A 23,289-nucleotide genomic window follows, 5' to 3' on the forward strand; every position below is an offset into this window, starting at 1 on the left:
CAACAGCCTGACTGTTTGCACCACCTTGTGGGAGGGACCGATGACTGGCAGAGGGTGCAGGATGGACGTGTGCCCTGAAGAGGGGAGGGGAGTTGGGGTTGAAATCTAGGAAAAAGCAATCAATTTAATTATTAAATCAGTTCCGAATGCGTCTGACTAAATCTCCTGAGGGACTACCTAACACTGTAACTATACACTAATTCAGTTATTTTATACACATTTACTGAAGTCAAAAATGTCTCTTTCATTTTCATGTCATTATATTTAGAATATTCCTTCAATATCTTACTTCATCAAAGAGAACCTGAAAAAGATTTTGATACATTAGTTTGATGTAGTGCTAACTATTTTCTAGTCAAAAGGACACCAAGATTAAATTCTAGCCAATAGTTCCCAGTACTACAGTAGGGACTTGACTAAATGACTTACTGTTGATGCCTCTCAGAGTGTTGTATTCTGCTCTGATCTCAGCAGCTAAAGTTGGATGCTCACACGCCTCAAGAGCTTCGATGAACTGCTCCGGCCAGTTTTCTCTTCTCTTCAGACAGTCCAGAAGAAGCACCATGCTTTCAGTGTCCCCACGAGTCTCTCTTTTAGCCTCAATGTTTTCCTAAAATTACATCCCATATAAGAAGCGTAAGGTATCAGTTTCTTAAGTTGTTATTGGTTTGTTGTTTGTTAGTTACTGATGACTTTCAGTGAGTTAATGATTTTTGTATTGTAGTGATAATGAACTTATGGTTCAACATTTTCTTTTATAGGAAAGCGTTTATGAATATTTAACATCTTGTTGGGTTTTACCATCCCACCCTGCCTTGCCTATTTAATGTATATCTGTTGCAAATGTACATAAATGTGTGTAAGTGTGTGTATATATATACATACATATGTTTGTATGAATGTGTGTATGGATAGGGATATGTACTGTGTGAATATGTATGTATATTTGTATAATTTATGTATATATTATATATATATTTTTGTAGTGTATTGGAATCTCCAGAAGGGGACAGCGTAACTTAGCAGTACCGATACAGCTCTGAGCATTAGAGTAGGGATGTTGAAATGAATGTGGACCCGTTAGATTCTGCATCGATGTAGTGACAGACCGTAACCGATTATTGTTTAATAATGTTACTTGTTCATTTTCAGGTCGCTGCTTTTTTGTTTCTGCCATTTGTCTGTTGTGTTTAGACTCTGCTACATTCAGGAAGTGTCTTTTTTAAGAGCAGATTCAATAAAAAGGGGAGTGTATATATATATGACGGCTCTAATTTGTTGATGAAAACCATGTGTAGTAATATGTAATAAGATTAAGGAGGTGATGCATCGTGATGCAGTGTGATATTGAATCAAACTCTTGACAGGATCATCGGAATTGACTGGAATGAACAGTAAACATTCACCCCCCCCCCCCCACCACCATAGAGATGACTCGGCTAATGAAACTTACCCTGTCATGAGAAGTCAAGCAAGGCAGATGGATCATGATTTGTGTCGTTTTCACCGTGGTCACAATGGTCGGCATTTTCCGCCGCAAGTATCCTTTGTACAGCTTGTCACTGGCAAATGACATCTGTGTTATGAGAAAGCATTTTTTTTTTTTGGTTACCACTCCTGATGATATTCATGTCAGGTTATTACAGTGTAACTTTTACACTGTGTTGTGTTAAAGTACCCACAAAAGAAAAACACATCAAGGAAAGCTCTTTTAGTTGTCTGCAATGATCACAGACACACTTGGGGGATTTTTTTCTCTTTGAAAGTGAAAGTGAAGAGCAGCCATCCTGCAGCTTTGGGGAAAAGGGAAATTTCCTTTTCAGTTTCATATGTTTTTTTTTTTTAAAGGGATGTGACACTCTACACAGATAAAAACTCCTTTTGTTTCTTTTTCAAGGGGAGGACAATACTTTACATATCAAGGTTGCAGCTGTCTGGACTCGAAGAAGGTTAAATATCTGAAGGAGCGTGAACGTCTCAAACGCCTTACTCCAAAGCGAACACGCCCACGGTTTCATTACTATGGCTTCTCAGAGTCAAATATAAATCTTTTATTTTCTTCCTTGCCAGTTTCTTTGACTTTCCTATTCTCTGGGTGATGCTTTACGCAGAAAATGTCATAAAAATGTTACTACTATTTCTTGAAGTCTTATTTTAGCGCGCAAGAAACGGCATACAAGCTCGCGAGAGATGACCAAAAGTGAAAGGAGATACATTCAGATTAGCTACATAATGCATGAGGAAACAACTCATAAAGGAAGTTCAGAAGTAACGTTGAAACAAGGCTTCAAACAGGCTGCACACAAACAACAAGGGCTATAAAGGTTAATACATTCCTGTAAATAAATCATAAAAAATAAGTACAATATATAGCAAATAAATAAAGTTAGCTTAAATGGATTTTTACGGCACAACCTAACGTTAGCTAACTCAGCTAATTTCACCGCTGTTTCCTGTGTTGACACTATTACTGACAAAAACATTCAATGAAAGACATATTATATTTAATAACACAATGAATTAAAGTTCAGTCATCACATAACTATTTATAGCTCACCTTTCGTGTTTTGGTGCAGAAGCAGCTCGTGTCTCTGTCTTAAAAGCAATAATATCTGTCTCACTAAAACATGCGCACACATCTGCGCAGTGGTTCTAGCTGCTTTCCGTGTTCTCTATCACTATTGGACAAAAGCGCCGTCAATCAAAGAGCTGACCAATAGGATTGAAGATTTTGGTCCTAAACTGTTCCTAACCTTGTCCTGAGGTGCCCTCGCTGACTTCACTAAAAACTATGAAAAACAATAAAAGTGTGTTATTAAGTGCGTAAAGTTAAGTCTGTAAAGGTATAAAACAATAATAAAGGCAACAAAGAAGTCTGCTATAATCTGTAATGTGAACAAAAAATGGCCTATGTTATGATCATATCATAACAGAAGGTGGCACCACTCACTCACTCATTCACTGAGTCAGCAGTGTACTTTGTGCAGTAATACACAGTGTGCATTTACAAAAACATTCCCTTTTACCATCCTGAATGAAATGAACACGCCTCCAAGTGACAATCAGAGCCAGATTATAAAATGATATATAAAAATGCATTACCAAGTAGGTTTATACATACAAGAATGAGAATTGGTGTTTCGGTAGGTACAACAAACACGTAAGAGGCAGTGAAAAATAAAAGCAAAGTACTGCAACAATTAAGTACATGATAGAATACAAAATGACAATAAAAATATGAAAAAGGTAGCCTTGCTATTAACATAGAAAGCGGGCCAGTTTTGTCCAGGATTTATCAGAGGATGCAAACCTCACAGTATAGAGAATGTGTGCAGTCTACAGGGATGATGGTGCCTGATGTGTCTTTCTTTAACACATACAGACAGATCTTCTTCACACCCCTGTATACAGAAGAGTCCATGTCACTGGGGGTGACTGGGCCTGCTGCTGTTCCCATGGCGGGAGGTTTCGGTGGTGATGGAGCTCAGCTTCCTGCCAGAAAGTGAGGGGTGTCCTGGGTGAGAGGTCTTGCTCTCTCTGGTGCTCTTTTCTTTATCATTCTTCCACATCACTGTTGAGTTTCTTGTGTAGACTTTTGAACTGAACTGTAAATATAAAGCATGTAACTGGAAGGTGAATTTTTCAGACGAGTGTCAGAAGAGACAGTGGGTGTTTTCCACCAGACACAGGTCAACAATGGGTTTGAAAGAAAATATGGTTATCATGACAATTACTGCGTTTAAGGTATTCAATGAAGGTACTGCTCATATTTGAAATCAGAGTGGACAGTTACTTATCAGGGTTCTAGTATTTCTTTTTTGTGTGACATCAACTGACATCAAACAACACTAAACCATCTTCATGCGGTGAAATCCCTTCCCTGTAACTCTCCTTGCAGCTCTGAACAAAGGCTTCAACTATTAGTGAGTCCTATTTTGACTCGAGTCTGCTTCAAACCTTTCACATCTTGTAGGGCAATCCTCCTTTGCAAGACGAAGGATACAAATGAAGCCACAGCGAGAGCCTGGGGCAGCCTCAACAATCCTTCACGGTTGAGTGGGGAGAAAAAAACACCATGTACATCTCAATAAAAGAGCAGGACGTTCCTCTTTTCAGAGGCCTTCAGCTTTAAAACAGCACATTGGGAAGAAAAAGTGACATGCAAGATTCTAATGTACCTCGGCACAGATAGTTCAACTCCGGCTTTAGAAGTGAGTCATTAGAGTAATTAAAGTAAAAGTACTCACTGCAGAAAAACATCCCCTGTGACTGTTATTATATAGTATAGATTATTATTACTCTTACATTAATGTAAAAGCAGGATTTTACTGTTGCAGTTGTTGAGGTGGAGCTTACTGTATTTTGATCTTTAACTAATGACAATTTTTATTGAGGATTAATCTGCTGATTGTTTTCTCCATTAGTCGAGTGATTGTCTGGTTTGTAAAAAAAAAATCATAAAATAGTGAAAGTGAAATAAAAGGAAAAGCTGCAAATCTGAAATATTCCCAACTATTATCAGAATAGTTGGCAATTAATTAGGTGTCAATTGCTAAATCACTTCAGCTGTACTTACATAAATGGTTGGAATGACAAAACATCATATTTCATAAACTCATATTTTGCACGTGTCTCTGAGAAGTAGTGGAGTAGAAGTACAACGTAGCGTGAAAAGAAATTACTGAAGTACCTCAAAATTGAACTTTTGTACAGAGTAGTTGAGTAAGCTTCATCACATTCCACCACTGCAGCACGGTGAGAGCTTTTTTATTTAAATTTTTTTTTAGCTCTTACCCAACCCAGCGTGTGCGGAAACCGACTGCTCATTCATTATGTGCGAGTTGAGATTTCGGTTAAAGATCATCAGTTCAGTGAGCAGCGGAAAAGGCCAACCCTCACGTACCATGAAGAAGCTCGCTGACTGCATGAATGATGAATGAGACAGCTTTCATTGATATATTTATGAGCGCACACTGGAGGAAGCTCCTTGTCCTCCTCTTACAGCTTACACATAATGTCAATGTCAATGTCAATTTTATTTCTATAGCACATTTAAAAACAACAGCAGTTGACCAAAGTGCTGAACAGGGTCAATGTACATACACAAAGTACCCAAGGGACGTTATTGACTTCATCCCCCAAAGGGAGATTGATTGCTTTGATACCATCATCATGTTGAAAAAGCCAAGTGAACCAAGCATTGGGGCTACATGCACAACATTACATAACAGGCTTCATTATTGCTTCTTAGACAGTGTGATATTACCACTCACTGTATCTCTGAGAACAGACCCAGCCTTTATGTGATAGTGGGGGGTGTTGCGGGGGATGTGTGTGAAGCTGGATCTTACGGGGACATGGATCAGGAATCAGCAGGGAGACTTGTCTCAGATTGCTCTGGGTCATGAGAAAGTGTCTCAACCTGGACCCTGATTCTCTGCTGTAAAAGGAGAGTTCCGGCCAATTTTTAGACCGCTATAGATAGCCCCCCCCCCCAAGATTAAATTGAAAGCTGGTGAAGAGTTGATGCGATCACCTGCCAGGAGGCCTAAAGCCTTTGATTAGGTTTTATCCAGTCAGTAGTGTATGTCTGGACGCTGATCAGCGCTCTGAGTCTACATCTTTTTTTAATATAAAGCAATGTTCTGCAGTGTATAAACATCATCTATTCCTCTGTCTTTACAGTATTTTTTCCATTAACCGTGCTAATCAGCCACTGTTTGTACTTCTCTGCTGATGTAACACTTTCATTTCCCTTCATGGGAGAAAGACACGTGTTCAAATATGAATCAGGTTACTGCTTTAGAAGGTTTGTCGTGTGAGTCAGCGTACTTTTACACTTTATAAGTCAGTTTTCTTTACATTTGTAATGTAATAATTGACTCCGTGAAAGCTTATGAGCACATAATTCTGTATTTAATATGTGTAGGAGGAGAATTGTGGGAGAGTTAATACAGTAGATGTGTCTATTAAATAGACTTCCTCATTGGCTGAGAATAAATAAACCATGTCTGTTATTCAATGTGGTGTCCTCCTATTATGAGGGGGGGGGGGCTCTGTAAATACAGTGAATAGTAAAATAAAAAAGCCCAGAAAGTAACCCAAGGGCAGACATTTAGAGACACAGTCTATTTTCATTGAATGTATCTGGAGCACAATCATGATGAAGAGCTTTGGAAGCCTTTTTTTTATTATTTTATTCAACCTGTAACCTTTCTTTTCACTCAGGCAGACTAAAATGTCACATCTGCTGGGGCTTCGGAGCCACAGGCGGCCGCTGCTTCACTGGTAAACACACAGATGACTAAAAGCAGGATTCCTTTCACCGCCGCTGAAAGGGTCGACTGCTAATGCACGGTGCCGGGCCATCCACTCCATCTCAGACCAAAACAGATTCCACGTTATTATTCATCATAACTGTGTCACATGTGGATAAACTCACAATCATACTCGAATTACCAGCTCAGGATGTCTAGTAGAGGCTTTAGTGATGACTCCGAGACATTTATATTACTATATTTGTACTTTATCTGCCTTAATTGTCAGATTGTAAGTGACCAAACATTTATTAATATAAAGATGTGACAAATGAAAAGTATAAGCAGTTAATAAACATACGTTCATGGCCCATCATAATGTAGTTGAAAGCAGAAATGTTGACATTTTTAAGTATTTTTAATGTATTTTCAACCCTTGTAGGAAACTCTTTATGTAAGCGCCATCTGTTTATCATCTATAAGTATACAAACATACAATTAATGTGTCATACTAACACATGTAATGTAGTTGTACACAGATATGTGTTTACCAAGAGAAGTAATAATTGTTGACAGACACTCTTAAAAATGCCCAGCTGCGTGCAGCTACATTATATTGTGTTATAAATCCCTTTATTACATAAGTATACGCAGTGGTGAGAAGATGACTAAGTACATTTACTTAAGTACTGTACTTAAGTTCACTGTTAAGGTACTTAACTTGAGTATTTCCATTTTCTGCTACTTACATCTCAAAGAAAAATATTGCTATTTTTACTGCAATGTATGTATTTATTTTCCTATTAATAATACAAAATACAATCAACAGGGAGGATGCGCCCCATGTAGGCTAATCTTGAAAAAAAAAACATAAATGATGAGGATCATAGGTTAAGATGAGGCAAAACTTTATCACTCCCCGGGGGAAATCCCCGAGCTCCTCAGCAGGATGTAACGTAATTAAAATGAGCCCCACCTTTACCAGCTGCTACATTAAAGTGATCAACACATTCATGCATCTGGAAGCATAATCCAACAATAAAGCCTAATATATCTGGAAATGTCATTTTACACAATGAGTTACTTTTTGGCACTTGAAGTATGTTTTGGTACTCATGCTTTTTTACTTTTACTGAAGTACTATCTTGGAGTGCAGGCTTTTATCTGTCACAGATTATTTGTACAACGTGGCATTTATCGGAGGCTGTTTCTCTATATCCTGAGATTGTTCATGTCCTGCATTCTGGTGAATATTATGCAAAAAATGTGTGTCTTTTCTGTATCAATTTATGATACAGAAATAAATAAATTTCTTTATTTACATTTGGAAAAATTGTTAGTCTCATGTATTGATGAAAACATTCTGCATTTTCAGGTCTCTAGGAATCACGTACAGCTCAACAACACATCTTTTAGAGAATGAGACCTTGCTAAAGGCAAAAGCGCCAAAGTTTAAATCTACATGAAAGTCAAAATCACAAGAAATCACAAGAAATCACAAGAAATCACAAGAAATCACAAGAAATCACAAGAAATCCCATCTTTAATTTCTCAAGGTGCTGTTGTGTTCTTGACCCTCCAACTGTAGAATAAGTAGACGCAGTTACTGTTTTCTGCAAATGTTTTTTGAATTATATTTTTTCTCTTTTACGGAGTGGGTTGTCAGTGATATTTTTTGAGGGGGGACAAATCTACCTCTTTTTTTTGGGGGGGGGGGGGCATCGGCTGCATCCCCCTGAAATCTATAACCGTGGTTTAAACATCTGAAGCTTCCTGAGGGTTCTTTATCTGAAGTGTGCATCCTGGTCTGTGGACCGTGCACTTGGATGCCCACTTCCTGACTCCGGCTGTTAGTGTGACTGCTGTGTGACTGACACTGTGCAGTCATACTACTGACCAGCTTTTGCACCACTACTTGCTCCAAATGCTGCTTTCACTGAAATATTATAATTGACCTACAACATCCAGCTGGATTAGTTGTGATATTAACATGGAGAAATGATCTCTGCATATCCTCTCATAACCGTCTGAATTAAATTGAATTGTTTTATCTGTGATTAAGACAGGCTTAGTGATTGTATAGCCTTTGAAAAAAACAAACAGAGCAGTCCTCATATTTGAGAATGTTTTAATATCCATGGTTTGCATCACACGTACACAATCACAGTGTGTCCTGGATATTAATACTGGCTTCATGTTTGCACAAACCTCTAACAAAGGTGTCCTACTTGACAGTGCAGCAATACTGCAGGCGAGAACAGATATTTAAAAATAGATCAAAACAAGTGTTACGTCAAAACATGACAGTGTACACGTTTATTTCACATCTAATCAAGCTCACGACAGCAAACAGCCGTTCAACGAGGGGTCAACACACTAGAAACCAGCTGAGAACAAGTTACACTCCTCTGCAAAAAAAAAAGAGAGACACTTTCACATCTGATACACTACAACATTTTCTCCTCTCTCTCCCACGGAACCGGATCCTGCGACTCCTCCACGTGCGTATTCCTGCGCCCTGTCCAAAAGTGCTCCACATCTGGGAAGGTCTTCTCCCTCTGCGGTGAGACCGCGTTGGAGACGGCGTTGGCTGCCACTTCTGCTCCGTTCCCCTCCGTTTGGGGACACTTGTTGCTGTGGAGGTGCTTTGAGCCTCTGCAGGTCGCGGAGAACCAGATGGCCATCAGTCCCTGGCGCACGTCGTCGTACATTGTCATCAAGATCACCGGAGACAGGGAGCTGCATGCGTAAAGGAGGACTTGCGCGAAGATGATCAAACCAACGGGAGGCTTGTTGTACCCGAGCCGGATCCAGGTGAAAGTGCCCCACTCTGGCAGCAGCATGAGCCCGAGGGCGCCGCTGAGACAAAGCAACACCAGGGTAACCTTGCTCTGATGCTGCGGGCTGGGCGCGTGGTTCACCGCGGTGTGCAGCGCTTTGGTGTAGTAGGCGAGGGTGTATATGACCGGGACCACAAAGGTTGCAGTTGGATAGATCTTGTAGAACAACCTCATGAAGACAGACGCACACACTGGCATTTCGGAGACGCAGATAGTGTCGCGACCATGGGGCACCAAAGACGCGAAAAGCATCTGGGGAATGGGAAACATCATCGACACAATCCAAACGAACGCCAGAGCTCCGTGGATCCACGTCGGGCAGTACTGGGGCCACGTGGCGCTGGGGACCAGCGTGTGTTTGGCTCTGGTGGTGACTGCAAGGATTAAAGTTTTTGCAACCACACACGAGTGCTGGAACCAGTCCGTGGTGCTACAGATAAAACTCCCTAGGGTCCAGGTCTGCTTGTAGTAGGTGACGGCGCGCACGGGCGCGCACAGGAGCAGGATCACCAAGTCCGTGGAGGCCAGAGAGGCGAGGAGCGCTTTCATCTCAGAGCCCTTTCCGTTTCTAAAGTCACGGAGGAAAATCAGCAAAACGAGCAAATTCCCAACTGCTCCAGACACGCAGATCCCGATGAGGATGACCGGCAGGGCCGTCCTGGTGTCGTCCCCCTGGAGAAGTTGGACTCCGCCAACGAAATCAAAAAAGGAGACATTGGCTGGTCGATCAATATCCATCTCCTCCTCTAAGACTTTAAGTGGAAGAAAAATCGCAGTAAACAAACAAAACTAAATGGTTTTTTCTTTTCTTTTGAGTTCCACTCTTCTCTGCAGATTTAAACGTCCCGGAGGGAAACGAGGGCGGAGGAGCTGTCCAGGGCGCCGCGGTGCTGAAACGCTGCTGACGGGGTCGTGATCGCATCAGCAAGTGGGTGAGCAGGCTGGTAGGTAGGCTATTTCAAGTGCTGCCATTTAGCATCGTCAACCACTCACGTCATGCATCAGTGTGGCTCCAGGCTGCAGCCAGCCCAAATGTGAGCGCAGCGTGACGTGATTTCCATTCATCCAGAACCTCTGAGGGATCACGGCTGGTGTGGCGTGTCAGGGATTTGTTAAAGTAACAAAATGATGTGACTTTTAGCCATCTCTTTAGATTGAAATGAAAACAGGCAACAAGAGCTCTGACTACAAGCATCACTGACAAATAAATGGCAGCTCTTTAAAACGTTTGAATTAACAATCATCAATCATGATGGAAAACACTGAAATGTCCAAAAGGAATACTACAAATATCTTCTTAAAGGAGAATTCCGGTCAATTTTAACACGTGTCTATGTTGTTTGTAAATGTGGAGTGCTGTCAGTAGACAGAAAAATGAAACCAATCGGTGCTGTCTACACAGAGTAACCCTGCTAGAGTAAGCAAACAACAGGCTCAAACAGGGCAAGTTTTAAACATGTCATAGCCTCTAAACATGTTCATAATGTCATTACCAGTGCCTAGCCATGTGTAGTGAATCCTTCTGAGTGAACACAGTGAATCTGACTGCAGTAGATGTGACAGAAAGACATAAACGTGGTGTTAATTCAGCCAGTGCACAGAACTCTGTGTGTTTCCTGTTTTCCGGTGAAGTCCACACTAAAAACACATTTAAAACTTGCCCTGTTTGAGCCTGTTGGGTGCTAACTCTAGCAGGAGGATAACTCGGTGTAGACTGCACCGATTGGTTTAGTTTGTCTCTCTACTGACAACAATCCACATTTACAGACAACAGACCTACGTATTGGAATTAACTGGAATTTTCCTTTAATACATGCGCACTACCAACATTTCTTTTAAATAGCTCAACAATGGCTCCAGTGTCTCAAACTTTGCAAACTGACAGAAATGTCCTTTAATAAACGTAACAATAAGACATCCAAGCATTGATCCCTTTAACCAACCATCTTAGGGAATAAAATAATTAGAACATTATGAAGAATACCAACAGGGCTACACTTGAGCCATTGAGGATCACATTCTGTATTTGTGGCCCTTTAATTTACGTATTAGTCAAATTTCAAAGCATTTAAAGTTACTTTTAGAAGAAGAAAAAAAACCTTTGCAGTAAAATATTTATTTCTGAATTCAATGCACTCAATAGTTTTGCTGGTACAGCTTGACTTGGTCTGGTATGACCAACAGCTAAAATAAATCAAATAAATAACTATGATGTAAAGTCATTTGAGGGGCTGTTGTGGCACTAAAAACGGAGTAAGATGCCTGCTATGTTGTAACTGATAATGAAATTTAAAAAGAAAAGAAAATCTAATGAGGACATTGACAAAGAAACTGTAATAATGTAGATAATGCCACCTCATGGCCAAAACCCAATAAAGTCAATATTGGTGTCCCCAATTAATAATTTATGCATAAAACAGACTGCACCACGGAGTGAGGTGTGTTTACTTGACATTGGGAGGATGAAGGGGTGGGAGGGTGATGGGGGGGTGGGGTGTATATTTGGAGAGGTGAGGGTGCCCACTCAAATGCTGTCACCTCCTCTAAGAGGGCTGGTTGCTAGGATACCAGAGCCACCATCACAGTACGGGGTTAGGAAGATGTGAGGCGCCATGAAGTAGTGCGAAAAATGGATGGATAGAGAGGCTTTAAAGGGAGCTTCAGATGTAATGAATGACTTGTTACAGCGGTGGGATTGCAGAGGGGGAAAAGGAGCTGAGGTATTTAGGGGGATGACATAATAACACAAGCTACACTACCCTTGCGGCTTGCTATAATCAGGGTTAATTGATGCTACGGACTGTGAAAGCTCCAACTGATTTCACTTCTGAAAAACTATCAGTGTAACACAAACGTAGCACTCAAATGTGCATTTCTTTAATCCTCATTTTTACAATTCTTTCTCTGTCTGGTTTTATTTTCTAAAAAACTTGTAAAACATTAACCCTGGTGTCTCCAGTCAAGATGTGAACATCATTTCTTTTTAACACAAACTGGGTTATTAGAATATTTGGGCTGCAGTAAGGTCACGGTTGTAGACCTTAAAGACAAATAGTTAAATAAAACGGAACATGAATCTCACAGATATGTATTGATATCACACTGTGAAGAAATAATCATCATGACTTATACAGTGGACAATACATACATTTTCTCAAAAAAAGTCCAGAAGCTTTTGCCCTCATGATATTTACTTATCCCAATAATCAAGATAATTATGTCATAGTTATTGATGTTACACCCACAGCAACGGTGTTGTCTAGAACAGTGAACTCTTAAACCAGTGAGGTCATTCTCCTCTGTAAAACGGTAGTTATCTCTCTTGAGCACCATGTACTATCTTTGATCACATTAGATTAGTTTGACTTCCAATTCTATTTTCTTTGCTCTTGCTGTCGCGCTTTAAGGCATAATGTGTGCATTTACATCAAACAATCGCAATGCATCATGGTTTGGATCAGTGGTTTCCTAGCTGCTATTTGACCATGAAGATCTGATTTGCCCAGTCCCTTCTTAACAGTTGTTCTAGAGATGTGTCAGCTGCTAGAACTCTAATCTAATCTGCTCTCTAATCTGAGCTGATGTTAACTTGTGATTTCTGAGCCTGGTGACTCAGATGAATTTATCCTCAGCAGCAGAGGGGACTCTTGGTCTACCTTTCCTGGGGCGGTCCTCATGTGAGCCAGTTTCGTTGTAGCGCTTGATGGTTTTTGAGACTGCACTTGGGGACACATTCAAAGTTTTCGCAATTTTCCGGACCGACTGACCGTCACTTCTTAAAGTAATGATGGCCACTTGTTACTCTTTACTTAGCTGATTGGTTCTTGCCATAATATGATTTATAACAGTCATCCAATAGGCTGTCGGCTGTGCATCAACCTGACTTCTGCACAACACAACTGACGGTCCCAACTCCATTAATAAGGCAAGAAATTCCACTAATGAACCCTGGCAAGACCCACCTGGGGGGGGAACCATTTCAGGTGACTATCTCATGAAGCTCATTGAGAGACCACCAAGGGTTTGCACCGCTGTCAAAAAAGAAAACGGGGGCTACTTTGAAGGATCTAGAATATAAGACATGTTTTCAGTTATTTCACACTTTTTTGTTAAGTACATAATCCCACATGTGTTCATTCATAGTTTTGATGCCTTCAGTGATAATCTACAATGTAATTAGTCATGAAAATGAAGGAAACTCATATATATATACACACATAAAGGGTGTGGATGAATGAAACAAATCACTACGCATTAAAAGCCTTTTTTCTTCATTTGAGGGGAATCCATTAGTTGAATTAGATCTTGTCCTTATGAGGATCTGTCACTATGGCAATTCTGGTTACTATTGTATATTAAAAGTTGCATCACTATGCTGTAATTTTCTGTTATTGGAGAAAATAAGTCGAGGTCTCAGCGGGGTCGTGAAAGGATAAAAGACTTCTTTTTAATCATGCGTGTGCCCACGTGTAGTTTCTGGTACTTTGATTGCAATTGTGGAGCTTTTTCTATGGAAGGAGCCCAGACTAACTGAGATACAAGAGCAAAAGCCCATGAGATATGTTTTCTTTTCCATCTCAGTATCCACCACTCACAAAGCCGAGACGGAATCAGCATTGTATGAGAGTTGGAGCCCTCAAATCCCCCCAAGGCTTTTACAAAGCCAGACAAGTATGAAATAATAGAAAAAGAAAGTGATAGAGTGGAGGGGAGGACGTGAACAAAACCCAGAGTTGGGTAAGAGTCTAAATGAACTCCAGCGATGTTCCATAGAAACAAAGACAAAGTACCTTTTCGACCACAGGGAGGTCTACCAAGCAGTTTCTGTCCCGGATCCCTTGAAGCCGAAAAGCTTTCACAGTATCAAAGGAAACAAATGCAGGTTTTGTCATTAGCGTCATACAGAGAAATCAAAGGTTTTATTATCACAGACATAAAACATGTTGTTATTGCCCAGAAGTGGAGCAGCGATTAGCAATTTGATGTTGATCGTGTTGCGACCCTGTTTTACATAAAAACTGTCTGCTTTCAAGTTCTCTCCCATCATCAAACGGAACCCAAGATGAAGAGTGAAGGCTGCTGACATCAAGGTGCTCCAAAAGGGGGCAAAGACTGACAGTTACCACGACAACCTGTGGCCGGAAACCCCTTGACTTGCAAAGCTACATGTGACTGCCTTCGCGTATCGGAAAGCGTGATGAAATGTATCATTTGTATTAGTTTTTATTTCCCTGCTCGTGTGATTATACCTGTGTTAGATTTGTGATGAGCTGCAGGACACATCATTATCTTCATTGTTTTGTTCGTTTGTTTCAGGCATCATGCAAAGAGATAAATGACTCCCTTTAGCAAAAGGGCAGACTCCCGCCTGCAAAATAGCAAATAATTAATGTCAAGCTTTTTTTATAGTGTGTGGGAGGGGGAGGGGATTTACTTTTTTAATCAAAAAAGCCAAGACATATGCAACTGGAAACATGGCATTAGCAGAAAATGTGGAGATTATGGCTTTAGTGAATATTATTATCGTCGTGTTTTTTAATGATTCATTTTTTCTTCCCTGTTTTTTTATGCAGATAAATGTTCCCATTATGCTGCTACCCACTGCGCCTTCCTGCTGTTTGCTATCTTGACTGATAATGGCATGGTAGCTTAATAAGTATCCCATTTAATTAAGCAGGTTTTCTTTTAAACCAAAGCAATGCACAACAACAAAAACCAGTGGAGAAAGCTAACCAAGGACATTTACTCAACAACACTTATGAAGTACTTGTGTCATGCTGACCTTTAATTGGGGAAAAGCTTGGGCAGAGCTATTTTTGGCCCTTTGTTGAAGAACCATGAGCAGTAGTGTGACACCACCCAACACCCAGGCCACATTCAGCCCCGAAAACACATAGCAGCACGTCTATTTAGGCTAAGATGGGGGGTGTTTTGAACACACTATAGTGCGCATAAAGGCTTTGTCATTTTTATTTAGCTTATTGTGTATCACCTGTGACACCAAATGAGATAAACATACCTCAAAGCCAAGACGGTCCACATCTGGGATTGCTCTGTTGCCGCAGGAAACTCCACTTATTTTTACGTTACCTTCCTCTTTCTTTGTTTTGGTGTTCTAACCTCTGGTGGATTTCTGAGGATTATGGTCACCTGGTCCTCAGATCTCTGCAGGGTTAATACAGTCAGCTACCTAGACTATCTGTCCAATCTGAGGACTATGGTTAACCTGGTCCTCAGATCTCTGCAGGGTAAATCCAGGCAGCTAGCTAGACCATCTGTCCAATCTGAGGACTATGGTTACCTGGTCCTCAGATCTCTGCAGGGTAAATCCAGACAGCTAGCTGGACTATCTGTCCAATCTGAGGACTATGGTTACTTGGTCCTCAGATCTCTGCAGGGTTAATCCAGACAGCTAGCTAGACTATCTGTCCAATCTGAGGACTATGGTTACCTGGTCCTCAGATCTCTGCAGGGTAAATCCAGGCAGCTAGCTAGACTATCTGTCCAATCTGAGGACTATGGTTACCTGGTCCTCAGATCTCTGCAGGGTAAATCCAGACAGCTAGCTGGACTATCTGTCCAATCTGAGGACTATGGTTACCTGGTCCTCAGATCTCTGCAGGGTAAATCCAGACAGCTAGCTGGACGATCTGTCCAATCTGAGGACTATGGTTACCTGGTCCTCAGATCTCTGCAGGGTAAATCCAGACCGCTAGCTAGACTATCTGTCCAATCTGAGGACTATGGTTACTTGGTCCTCAGATCTCTGCAGGGTTAATCCAGACAGCTAGCTAGACCATCTGTCCAATCTGAGGACTATGGTTACCTGGTCCTCAGATCTCTGCAGGGTAAATCCAGACAGCTAGCTAGACTATCTGTCCACACTCAATCTCAAAATGGTGGGCACCGTGGGTGTGTCTCTTGTTTAGAGTGTCCAGTCAATGGCTGGGTCACAGGTGATCCCCGATTAATGTCTGTAAACATATGGTAATAAAAAGGAGTGCTTCTACCCCCAGTGTCCGTTTTATAAAGGAACGTGGCCCCGGCATAGCCAGACTACATGGACTACACACAAGACTACACACTGTTTGACAGCTGTTTGAGATTAAAATCAAATACTGTTAATACAAGCTATGTGCATCACATCCTAGAGTTTTAGGTTGTTTAAATGTCTTTATTTTAGGATGAAGAACACTGGGAGGGTTTCAGGCTTCATGTGGGACCTGCAGAACTAATAATACAAGAGCGCCACCATGTGCCAGCCACCACAGTCATAACAGAGGTTTCTTCCCTCCAATTTTAATATTTGGTATCTTGGAACAGTAACAACATGCAGTAAAATAAAAATGTAAAAATAAATGCTCTGCCCCCCCATGGTGGTGAGACGGGCGGAGGGGACAGAGAGGTTTATGGAGGTAGAGGATCTGAGGGAGCGGGAGGGAGTGGGACGCTGGAGGAGATCAGAAACATATTTATCAGTTTCTTAACATTTGTGAAGGCCTGTTATATAATAATAATTGACCATATAAGATGCTCCACATCCCCATTTTGGTTCAACATGCTGCTAGACTACTTTCATTTTTTTGGTGTTTTATCCTTTATTAAAGTGACAGTGGATAGACATTAAAGGAGGATGACACTCAGCAAAAGACCACAGGTCAGACTCAAAACCCGGACCGCTGCAGGACCCTCTTACTGGGTGAGCAAGAGGACACCCCACTACTTTCATTTTTGCATGTGTAACACATTTTATATGTTAAAAAACATTGATTTTCCTCATGAAATGTCAGTATGCTGATATCAACAGTAGATGGGAGCAGATGATCGTTTTTCTAAATAAGAACAAAAGTAGTGTAGCCTCTCAGCCACTAGATGGAGACTTTGACATATGAGTGAGCTGTCTGTGTGGGGAGAAGCAGACTCCGAACTAGTTTACTCTTATATAATGAATTTGAATGAAACCATAACGTGCAGAAAAAGTTGCTTATCTAAATCATTAAAATGAAAAGCATTCCCAAAATGAATGTCCATCCTGATGTGTTTCTTTTTAATTTGGTGCACGAACCACGGCCACGTTCTTTACCTACACTACTGCTAGTCTTCAGCAGGTGTGGTGTTGAAATAGATGTGTAAGTGATGGGATTTTAATTACTTTATCTATACTTTACTCATTTACTCAGAGCTTTGTCCATTATGTACTGATGTGCTGCTGATAGTAAGAGAAAAGAGAAAATAGACTTGACTGTATTTATTTAGCACTTTTGTCCTCTTGCACACACACACTCGCACACACACACGCACCCTAATCATTGTAAGCAAATTGCGGTTCAGTGTCTTATCCATAGTTAGGATAGGAGTTATTGTAAAGACTTGCAAAGAATATGTTTATGGCATTTACTCCCCAATTGAATATTTTGGTGGGATTGCTTATATGCAATACATTTGATCACACTCAAAATCAAGGTACACTCAGCAACAAGTACACACAACACACACCTTACTACCTTTAACATTTCTTTTCTTCTGTGGCTGAAACTTCATTTATTGGCATGGGTACACATGGGTATGAACAGAAGGGTAAAAAATAAAATATGAATGAAAGTTGCATCAAAGTTGTGTGGAAGTCCGTTAATCTGCATCTTCAAAATCAATCCCAGTCACGCTTGCATTACTACCCAATGATGATGTACAAGTTCATTTCCAAACTCCAGTCAAATGAATGGAAATCAACGGCTCTGTGAAACATAACAAGCCCCTTTAAATGAGTATTTTTCTCAGCTCCAAAGAGCTCTATTGTCTAAATACCATTTAAAACACATCAGTGATACACACTGTTGCACTGGGTGACATGTTCCTTCATGAACACACACACACTGTAGTTCATTTTGACTCAGTCTCACATACGCACACCTTCCTGCAGCTGAAAATAGTCCCCAACAAATGCATAATTTCTTCCTATTTGAGTAACGTTTGCCAAAAACTACAATGCCCAGTTGTTTTAGGATGTGAATAAGCTTTGTGACCTTAGTAGAAACAAATGGCAGACGCACAGAAGGAAAGATGAATGAACACATTGTAGGTTTGGGTAATTTCATGAGATTTGTTGACAATACACACGCATGTATCCTCTGTGTATAACTTCAATCCCTTGTTTGAGGAATACATACTGTATCAACCAAATTACACTTCATTTGGGCCCAAAAAAACACCTGCAACCCCTTCGAGACCTGAAAAGGCAAATATATTCAATCTGTCCATATTTAGGCGGATTCATAATTAGTTCAGACGTGTCTTTTATGGGGTTTTTATGAAAGGGTGAAAAAGAAGAGAAGCCTGCAGCACTGGAAGTCTGTGTGTCAGAAAGACAATATTATAATAACACACACACGCACAGACACACTCACAAACACACACACATGCAAAGAAACGTCAAACTGTTGAAAGTTAAAGTTTCAATGCAGACAATAAGAAAGCAAATGTGTTTTGTTTATGGCCCTGTGCTGTTTTTTCTTTAATCTAGATGACTTGTATGTTCCTGCCTTCATGCACACAAGGCCCCGCTAATCTTGTTCTCCATCGGCCCCTGTGCATAATGAAAAGGGGCTTATCATGATGCTGGCCTCGGGGTGACGTCGACTTTCTCCATTTCCGCCGAGAATAAGGTGAACGCCACTTCAACCACGTGACCGCTGGAAATCTCCCAGGACCCATAGGTGCCATCATTGGCTGGAATGAGAACAATAACTCAGAGAGAATAAAATGAAGAGTTCAATTGGGAAGCGATTAAAATGAATAGAAGCTTTGACTAGATAAGACACATACCATTTCCTCATCTATTTAACATTCATTGAATTGAATAATCCGGTCTTATTATCGTAAATAGTCTGCATATTTACCCTGAATATGCTAATTTATGTTTGCTGCAAGCCCTCTGCGACTTAATAATTTTTCCATCAATGTATGCATATCTCTGTCTTTCTCCTATAGCTATTTCTTAAGAGGAGTGTGGAGAGAGAGAGAGAGAGAGAGAGAGAGAGAGAGAGACCTGGAGAAAAAGATGAACACAGTTCCATAGTGCTTATTGTTTCTGTAACTTTTCCATTCATTTTTTTTTTTTCATTTTGCACTTTGCCCAGGGCCAACCGAGTTACATTTCAATCAAAAGATTCATTGTAAAGTCATTATCCCAAACTAGGCTCCAATAATTGGCTGTCATTTTGCATAGTGATGGCACTCTGGCTTTAGGGCAAAGGACTGCGGTCTTATCTTTCACTTTTAAGGAAAAATAATGGACAATTTATCATCAATCTTCTCTGGGAAATAATAACAAGTTAAATGTCATTCCCTGTGTCGCACATTACAAAAAAAAGAGTGTTGCTCAGGGCCTGAGCTGATCACTGACTGACCTATACTCTTCACCGTGGAGGCAGAGGAGAAATTGAACACAGACAGGCAGGCAAGGGGGGGGGGGGCAGCTTCCATAACATAAAGTCCTCTGCAACGTGTAAATGTACATGTTATAGAAGTTACTATATCTACATGTCAGTCTTTGTCTCCGCTGCATTTCTATATGTGACATGCTTTATGTCCACTATTGTCCACGTATGCGTTATGTCCGCTGTCTCTTGTTATGTAGCTGCGTGATGGTAGGGTTGTGGTTGCAGCACCCGAGTCCTTTTGGGCAGCACCAAAGCCAAATGAATGGAATTGAAAGACTTTTCTCAAATCTAATGACTGTAGTTGGACTTCATTAGTCTCATATTTTGTCTTTATGCTTTTTAAGAGTTATACATTTATGATCTGTTCTAGCTTATCCAGCGTTTTAGACACAGACATGGGGATAGTAACGGTCTAAAGTTATATAAAAAACAAACAAACATCCCAAAGGGACGCCAAATGACCCCAAAGAAAAACAAAAAGGACCAAAAAAGGGACACAAAATGTAGAGACAAATTGTGAGGAAATTACTCCTCTTTTTATTGAAAAAGCCAACACTTTCTTGAGGAAGGATGCCTAAACACCCTGCCAAATATGCGCACCTAAGTCTTCCACAAAGCTCGGGAAAACCCCTGTGAGGTTGCAGGAATGTTGCAAAGTATTTACAGTCTGACTCACAAGTAACATTTACCCACTGACACCTGAATTACTGCCCAATAAATATATAACAAAACTAACACAAGTTCCAGTCAAATTGAGTTTTATAGTTAAATCAACGGAAGAAAACAAACTAAAATCATCTGGAAAATGTGAAGCTGTACTTTTGCCAGTGGGGCCTAGAGCTAAATGCTAACAGTAACATGCTAACATGCTCCCAGTAGACAGTGCTAACATGCTAATGTTTAGCGGGTATAATGGGTACCATCTTAGTTTAGCATATTAGCATGCTAACATTTGGTTGTTAGCACTAAACACAAGCTGTGCCATTACTTTAAAACCAAAGTATTGGACCTGGTGTTAGCTGAGAGGCTTAAGGTTCACCAGAGTTATAGAAATTCATCCAGAAGGGGGAAACATGTCACGGCAATCCATATAACAATAATGTGTTAAGTATTTCATTCAAATCCACAACTGTCAACCCATGCTCATCATGCAAGTCTGAACAAAAGTCCATGGTAACAGATGATATATTTCAGTCTGGATCAGTCTGGCTGACAGACTACCATCCAAATCTAAAACACCTGCATGTTGATAGCATTAATATCAAGTTTGCAGGATCTATAGTAAAATAAACTTTAAGCTACTAGATTATTTTTATTTCCCGCTACTGTACAATTCAGTATATTTCAGAGGGTGATGTACTTTTTACTCCACCGCATTTGCATTTATGTGACACTTATAGTTACTAGATGAAAAACCTATGCTATGCTCATGTGAGGTGATGCAGTACTGTACTAATTTACCCAGTAGTATTAGTATATGAAGTATCTAAAGAACTACAACATTAAAACACTCTTACATGTCTTTGTTAGTGATAAAAACAAAACAATTACATTTTCTATAGGAATAATAATACAACACTGTGAAATGGGCCATTCTGCACAATGAGTACTTTTACTTTTGATACTTTACATACTCACATTTTCAATTCAGGCCTTTAATGTAATAATAATTAATGCAATAATAGTTTGTGCCACTGACGTGCTCAGATTATTGTTCCAAGTGTCCGACAACATTATGAAAATGATCCCATTCACTGCAGAGACCTTTTTATTAAAGAGTAAAATGCTTTTGTTTAACATGAAACATTCCCAAAATGTCTTATTTTTAAGTAAATGGACCTTTCTTATATAGCACCTTTCTAGTCTCAATATCTACTCAAAGCGCTTTTATTTATTCATAGTACAGGAAGTGTTCACTGAGGATGCAGTACAAGGTGCCACCTGCTCACCAGATAAGCAGCCAGGGATTGAACCACCACCCTTCTGATTGGCAGGTGACCACCCTACCACTGAGCCACAGCCACCTAAGGAAACAGAAGCAAAATAAAACAACCAAAAGTAGATCTGAGTACTTCTTCCACTACTGAAAATGAAGGCAGCAGCCGTGTTTTTCTGTTAGACTTTCTTCCATTGATAGCAGCAGCAGCAGGCCGGGCCCCGTGCTCCACTCTGAGGGCCTCATCAGTAAACAGTCTGAGATTAATGGCAGAGTGAAAGGTTGCCATCAGCAGAGGACGACACTCATTCCCATTCGTTTATGGGATTAGGCGGCTGAAAGAGGACGAGGCACAAAAACTCGTTTGACATTCAAAGGCAACAGTGGCCCAAAGAGAGGCCTGTTTGAACAGGGATCAATTACCAATCAGCGTGTAGGCGAGGAGGGAAGATTACCAAAGCTGTGCGAGTCGTGTTGACAACTAACCTCAGAGATCCCGTCAACGAATGCACACGGACAAACGCCTTTGGCTTTGACACTGGCCACTGCTGAAAGATCTCATCACACGATTGGTGTGTTCATGTCTGCTCAATCATCTCTGTTGTCGTTTCAGCTGCATTAAGCTCCTGGACGGCCAATTATGTCCTTGTAAGCTTTCAGGTTACTTCACACTTTGTCAACAAATCACTTTTTTTTTTTTTTTTATAAATGTCTTCACAGACCCACTTTGTGCATTTTGTAATGATGTTTATAATAATTGTGCGAGCATAAGGAAAACAATCTCACTTAGAAAATAAGTACAGTATTAAATGTTGATGACATGTGTTTTCATGAACTGGACACACCAAATGAACACATAATGAGCTAGAGGTGCAGCTTCACAAAGACCATGGACGCGCTGGGAGGAATTACAAGACACCTGGAACAGCCAGATGATAACAAAGTTTAAATGAGTGACTTATGGAAGTCCTGAAGGATTAATTTGGGCTGCTGTAATTAATCCAGGACTGGTAAGAAAACAAAACCAAAACATCTGATGAAAAGTTGTATTCATAAAAAGGTACACGGACATTCTTAGATACCCTGAATGAAAACAAATCTGCTTTTTATGTCCTTTATAAACTCATGTTTGTGACTTAAAATTAACTAAAAATGTTTGTTTATCTGTTGTGTTATTGGGTGGATACACAGAAGTTTCATCTATAAGTGGAATGTCAATGTAAACACTGCAGTGTTATAAAATGTAAAATTGAAGAAATGTGTTCACCGGCAGCTTTGAAAAAATAATTGAAGTGAGTTTAAGTGATTTCACTTTTATTAAAGAAAAAAAGGTTTTCATAAACTGACTTCTCTTTTAATAAAAACGTACTAAAAACAATTCAATAAACCACATAAACCGTGAGCTCCAAACATAAGAAAATACATTAGTTAAAGGACATTGTGGTAGAAAAATCAGATAATAAGAAGATCTACATCACATTGCACAACACTGTTGTCAATGAATTCTCAATGTTGAAATGTTGACGGTTTTAGAGATACAACTGGAGCAAGTGTAGATGTATCAAATATATCAAAATGATAAGTTTGTTGAATCTATGAAAGACAGCATCAGACGCAGCCACTGGGTCGTGAATCTGCAAACAAAGTGACAAACTGCATGTTTCTGTTGTGAAAAGTGCAACAGATGAGGGTTAATGCACCAAATGCTGCTGTTTGAACATGCTAATGTTACAAATAAACGGCTCTACTTCTATGGATATAAAAGAGTGAGAGATCATAACACTCTGAATGTGTGATATGAAGGGGGGGGGGGGGGG

At 40.2% G+C, this 23,289-nt stretch overlaps 2 protein-coding genes across 2 annotated transcripts in view; both read right to left on the minus strand.

Moving 5' to 3' along the window:
* Positions 1-2,659, minus strand: part of LOC117935773 (protein transport protein SEC31-like) — a 12,868-nt gene extending 10,209 nt beyond the window's left edge. Inside the window, exons 1-4 of the mRNA XM_034858251.1 lie at positions 2,558-2,659; positions 1,454-1,576; positions 430-610; positions 25-105 (exon numbers count right to left, since the gene is read on the minus strand). Of these exons, the coding sequence (XP_034714142.1) occupies positions 25-105; positions 430-610; positions 1,454-1,576 (385 nt within the window). The 5' untranslated portion in view covers positions 2,558-2,659. The remainder of the gene's footprint in view (positions 1-24; positions 106-429; positions 611-1,453; positions 1,577-2,557) is intronic.
* A 5,709-nt stretch (positions 2,660-8,368) lies between these two features.
* Positions 8,369-10,112, minus strand: LOC117936221 (G-protein coupled receptor 151). The gene has a single exon (XM_034859088.1). It carries the CDS (start codon positions 9,833-9,835, stop codon positions 8,705-8,707), a length of 1,131 nt encoding a protein of 376 aa, XP_034714979.1. The 5' UTR covers positions 9,836-10,112; the 3' UTR covers positions 8,369-8,704.
* Between the last annotated feature and the right edge of the window lie 13,177 nt (positions 10,113-23,289).

This window comes from Etheostoma cragini, chromosome 20 (genome assembly GCF_013103735.1).
Source record: "Etheostoma cragini isolate CJK2018 chromosome 20, CSU_Ecrag_1.0, whole genome shotgun sequence".
NCBI classification, from domain to species: domain Eukaryota; kingdom Metazoa; phylum Chordata; class Actinopteri; order Perciformes; family Percidae; genus Etheostoma; species Etheostoma cragini.

Coding starts and splice junctions, on each gene's coding strand:
- LOC117936221 (XM_034859088.1), bottom strand. CDS start 9,835: ATGGATATTGATCGACCAGCCAATGTCTCCTTTTTTGATTTCGTTGGC.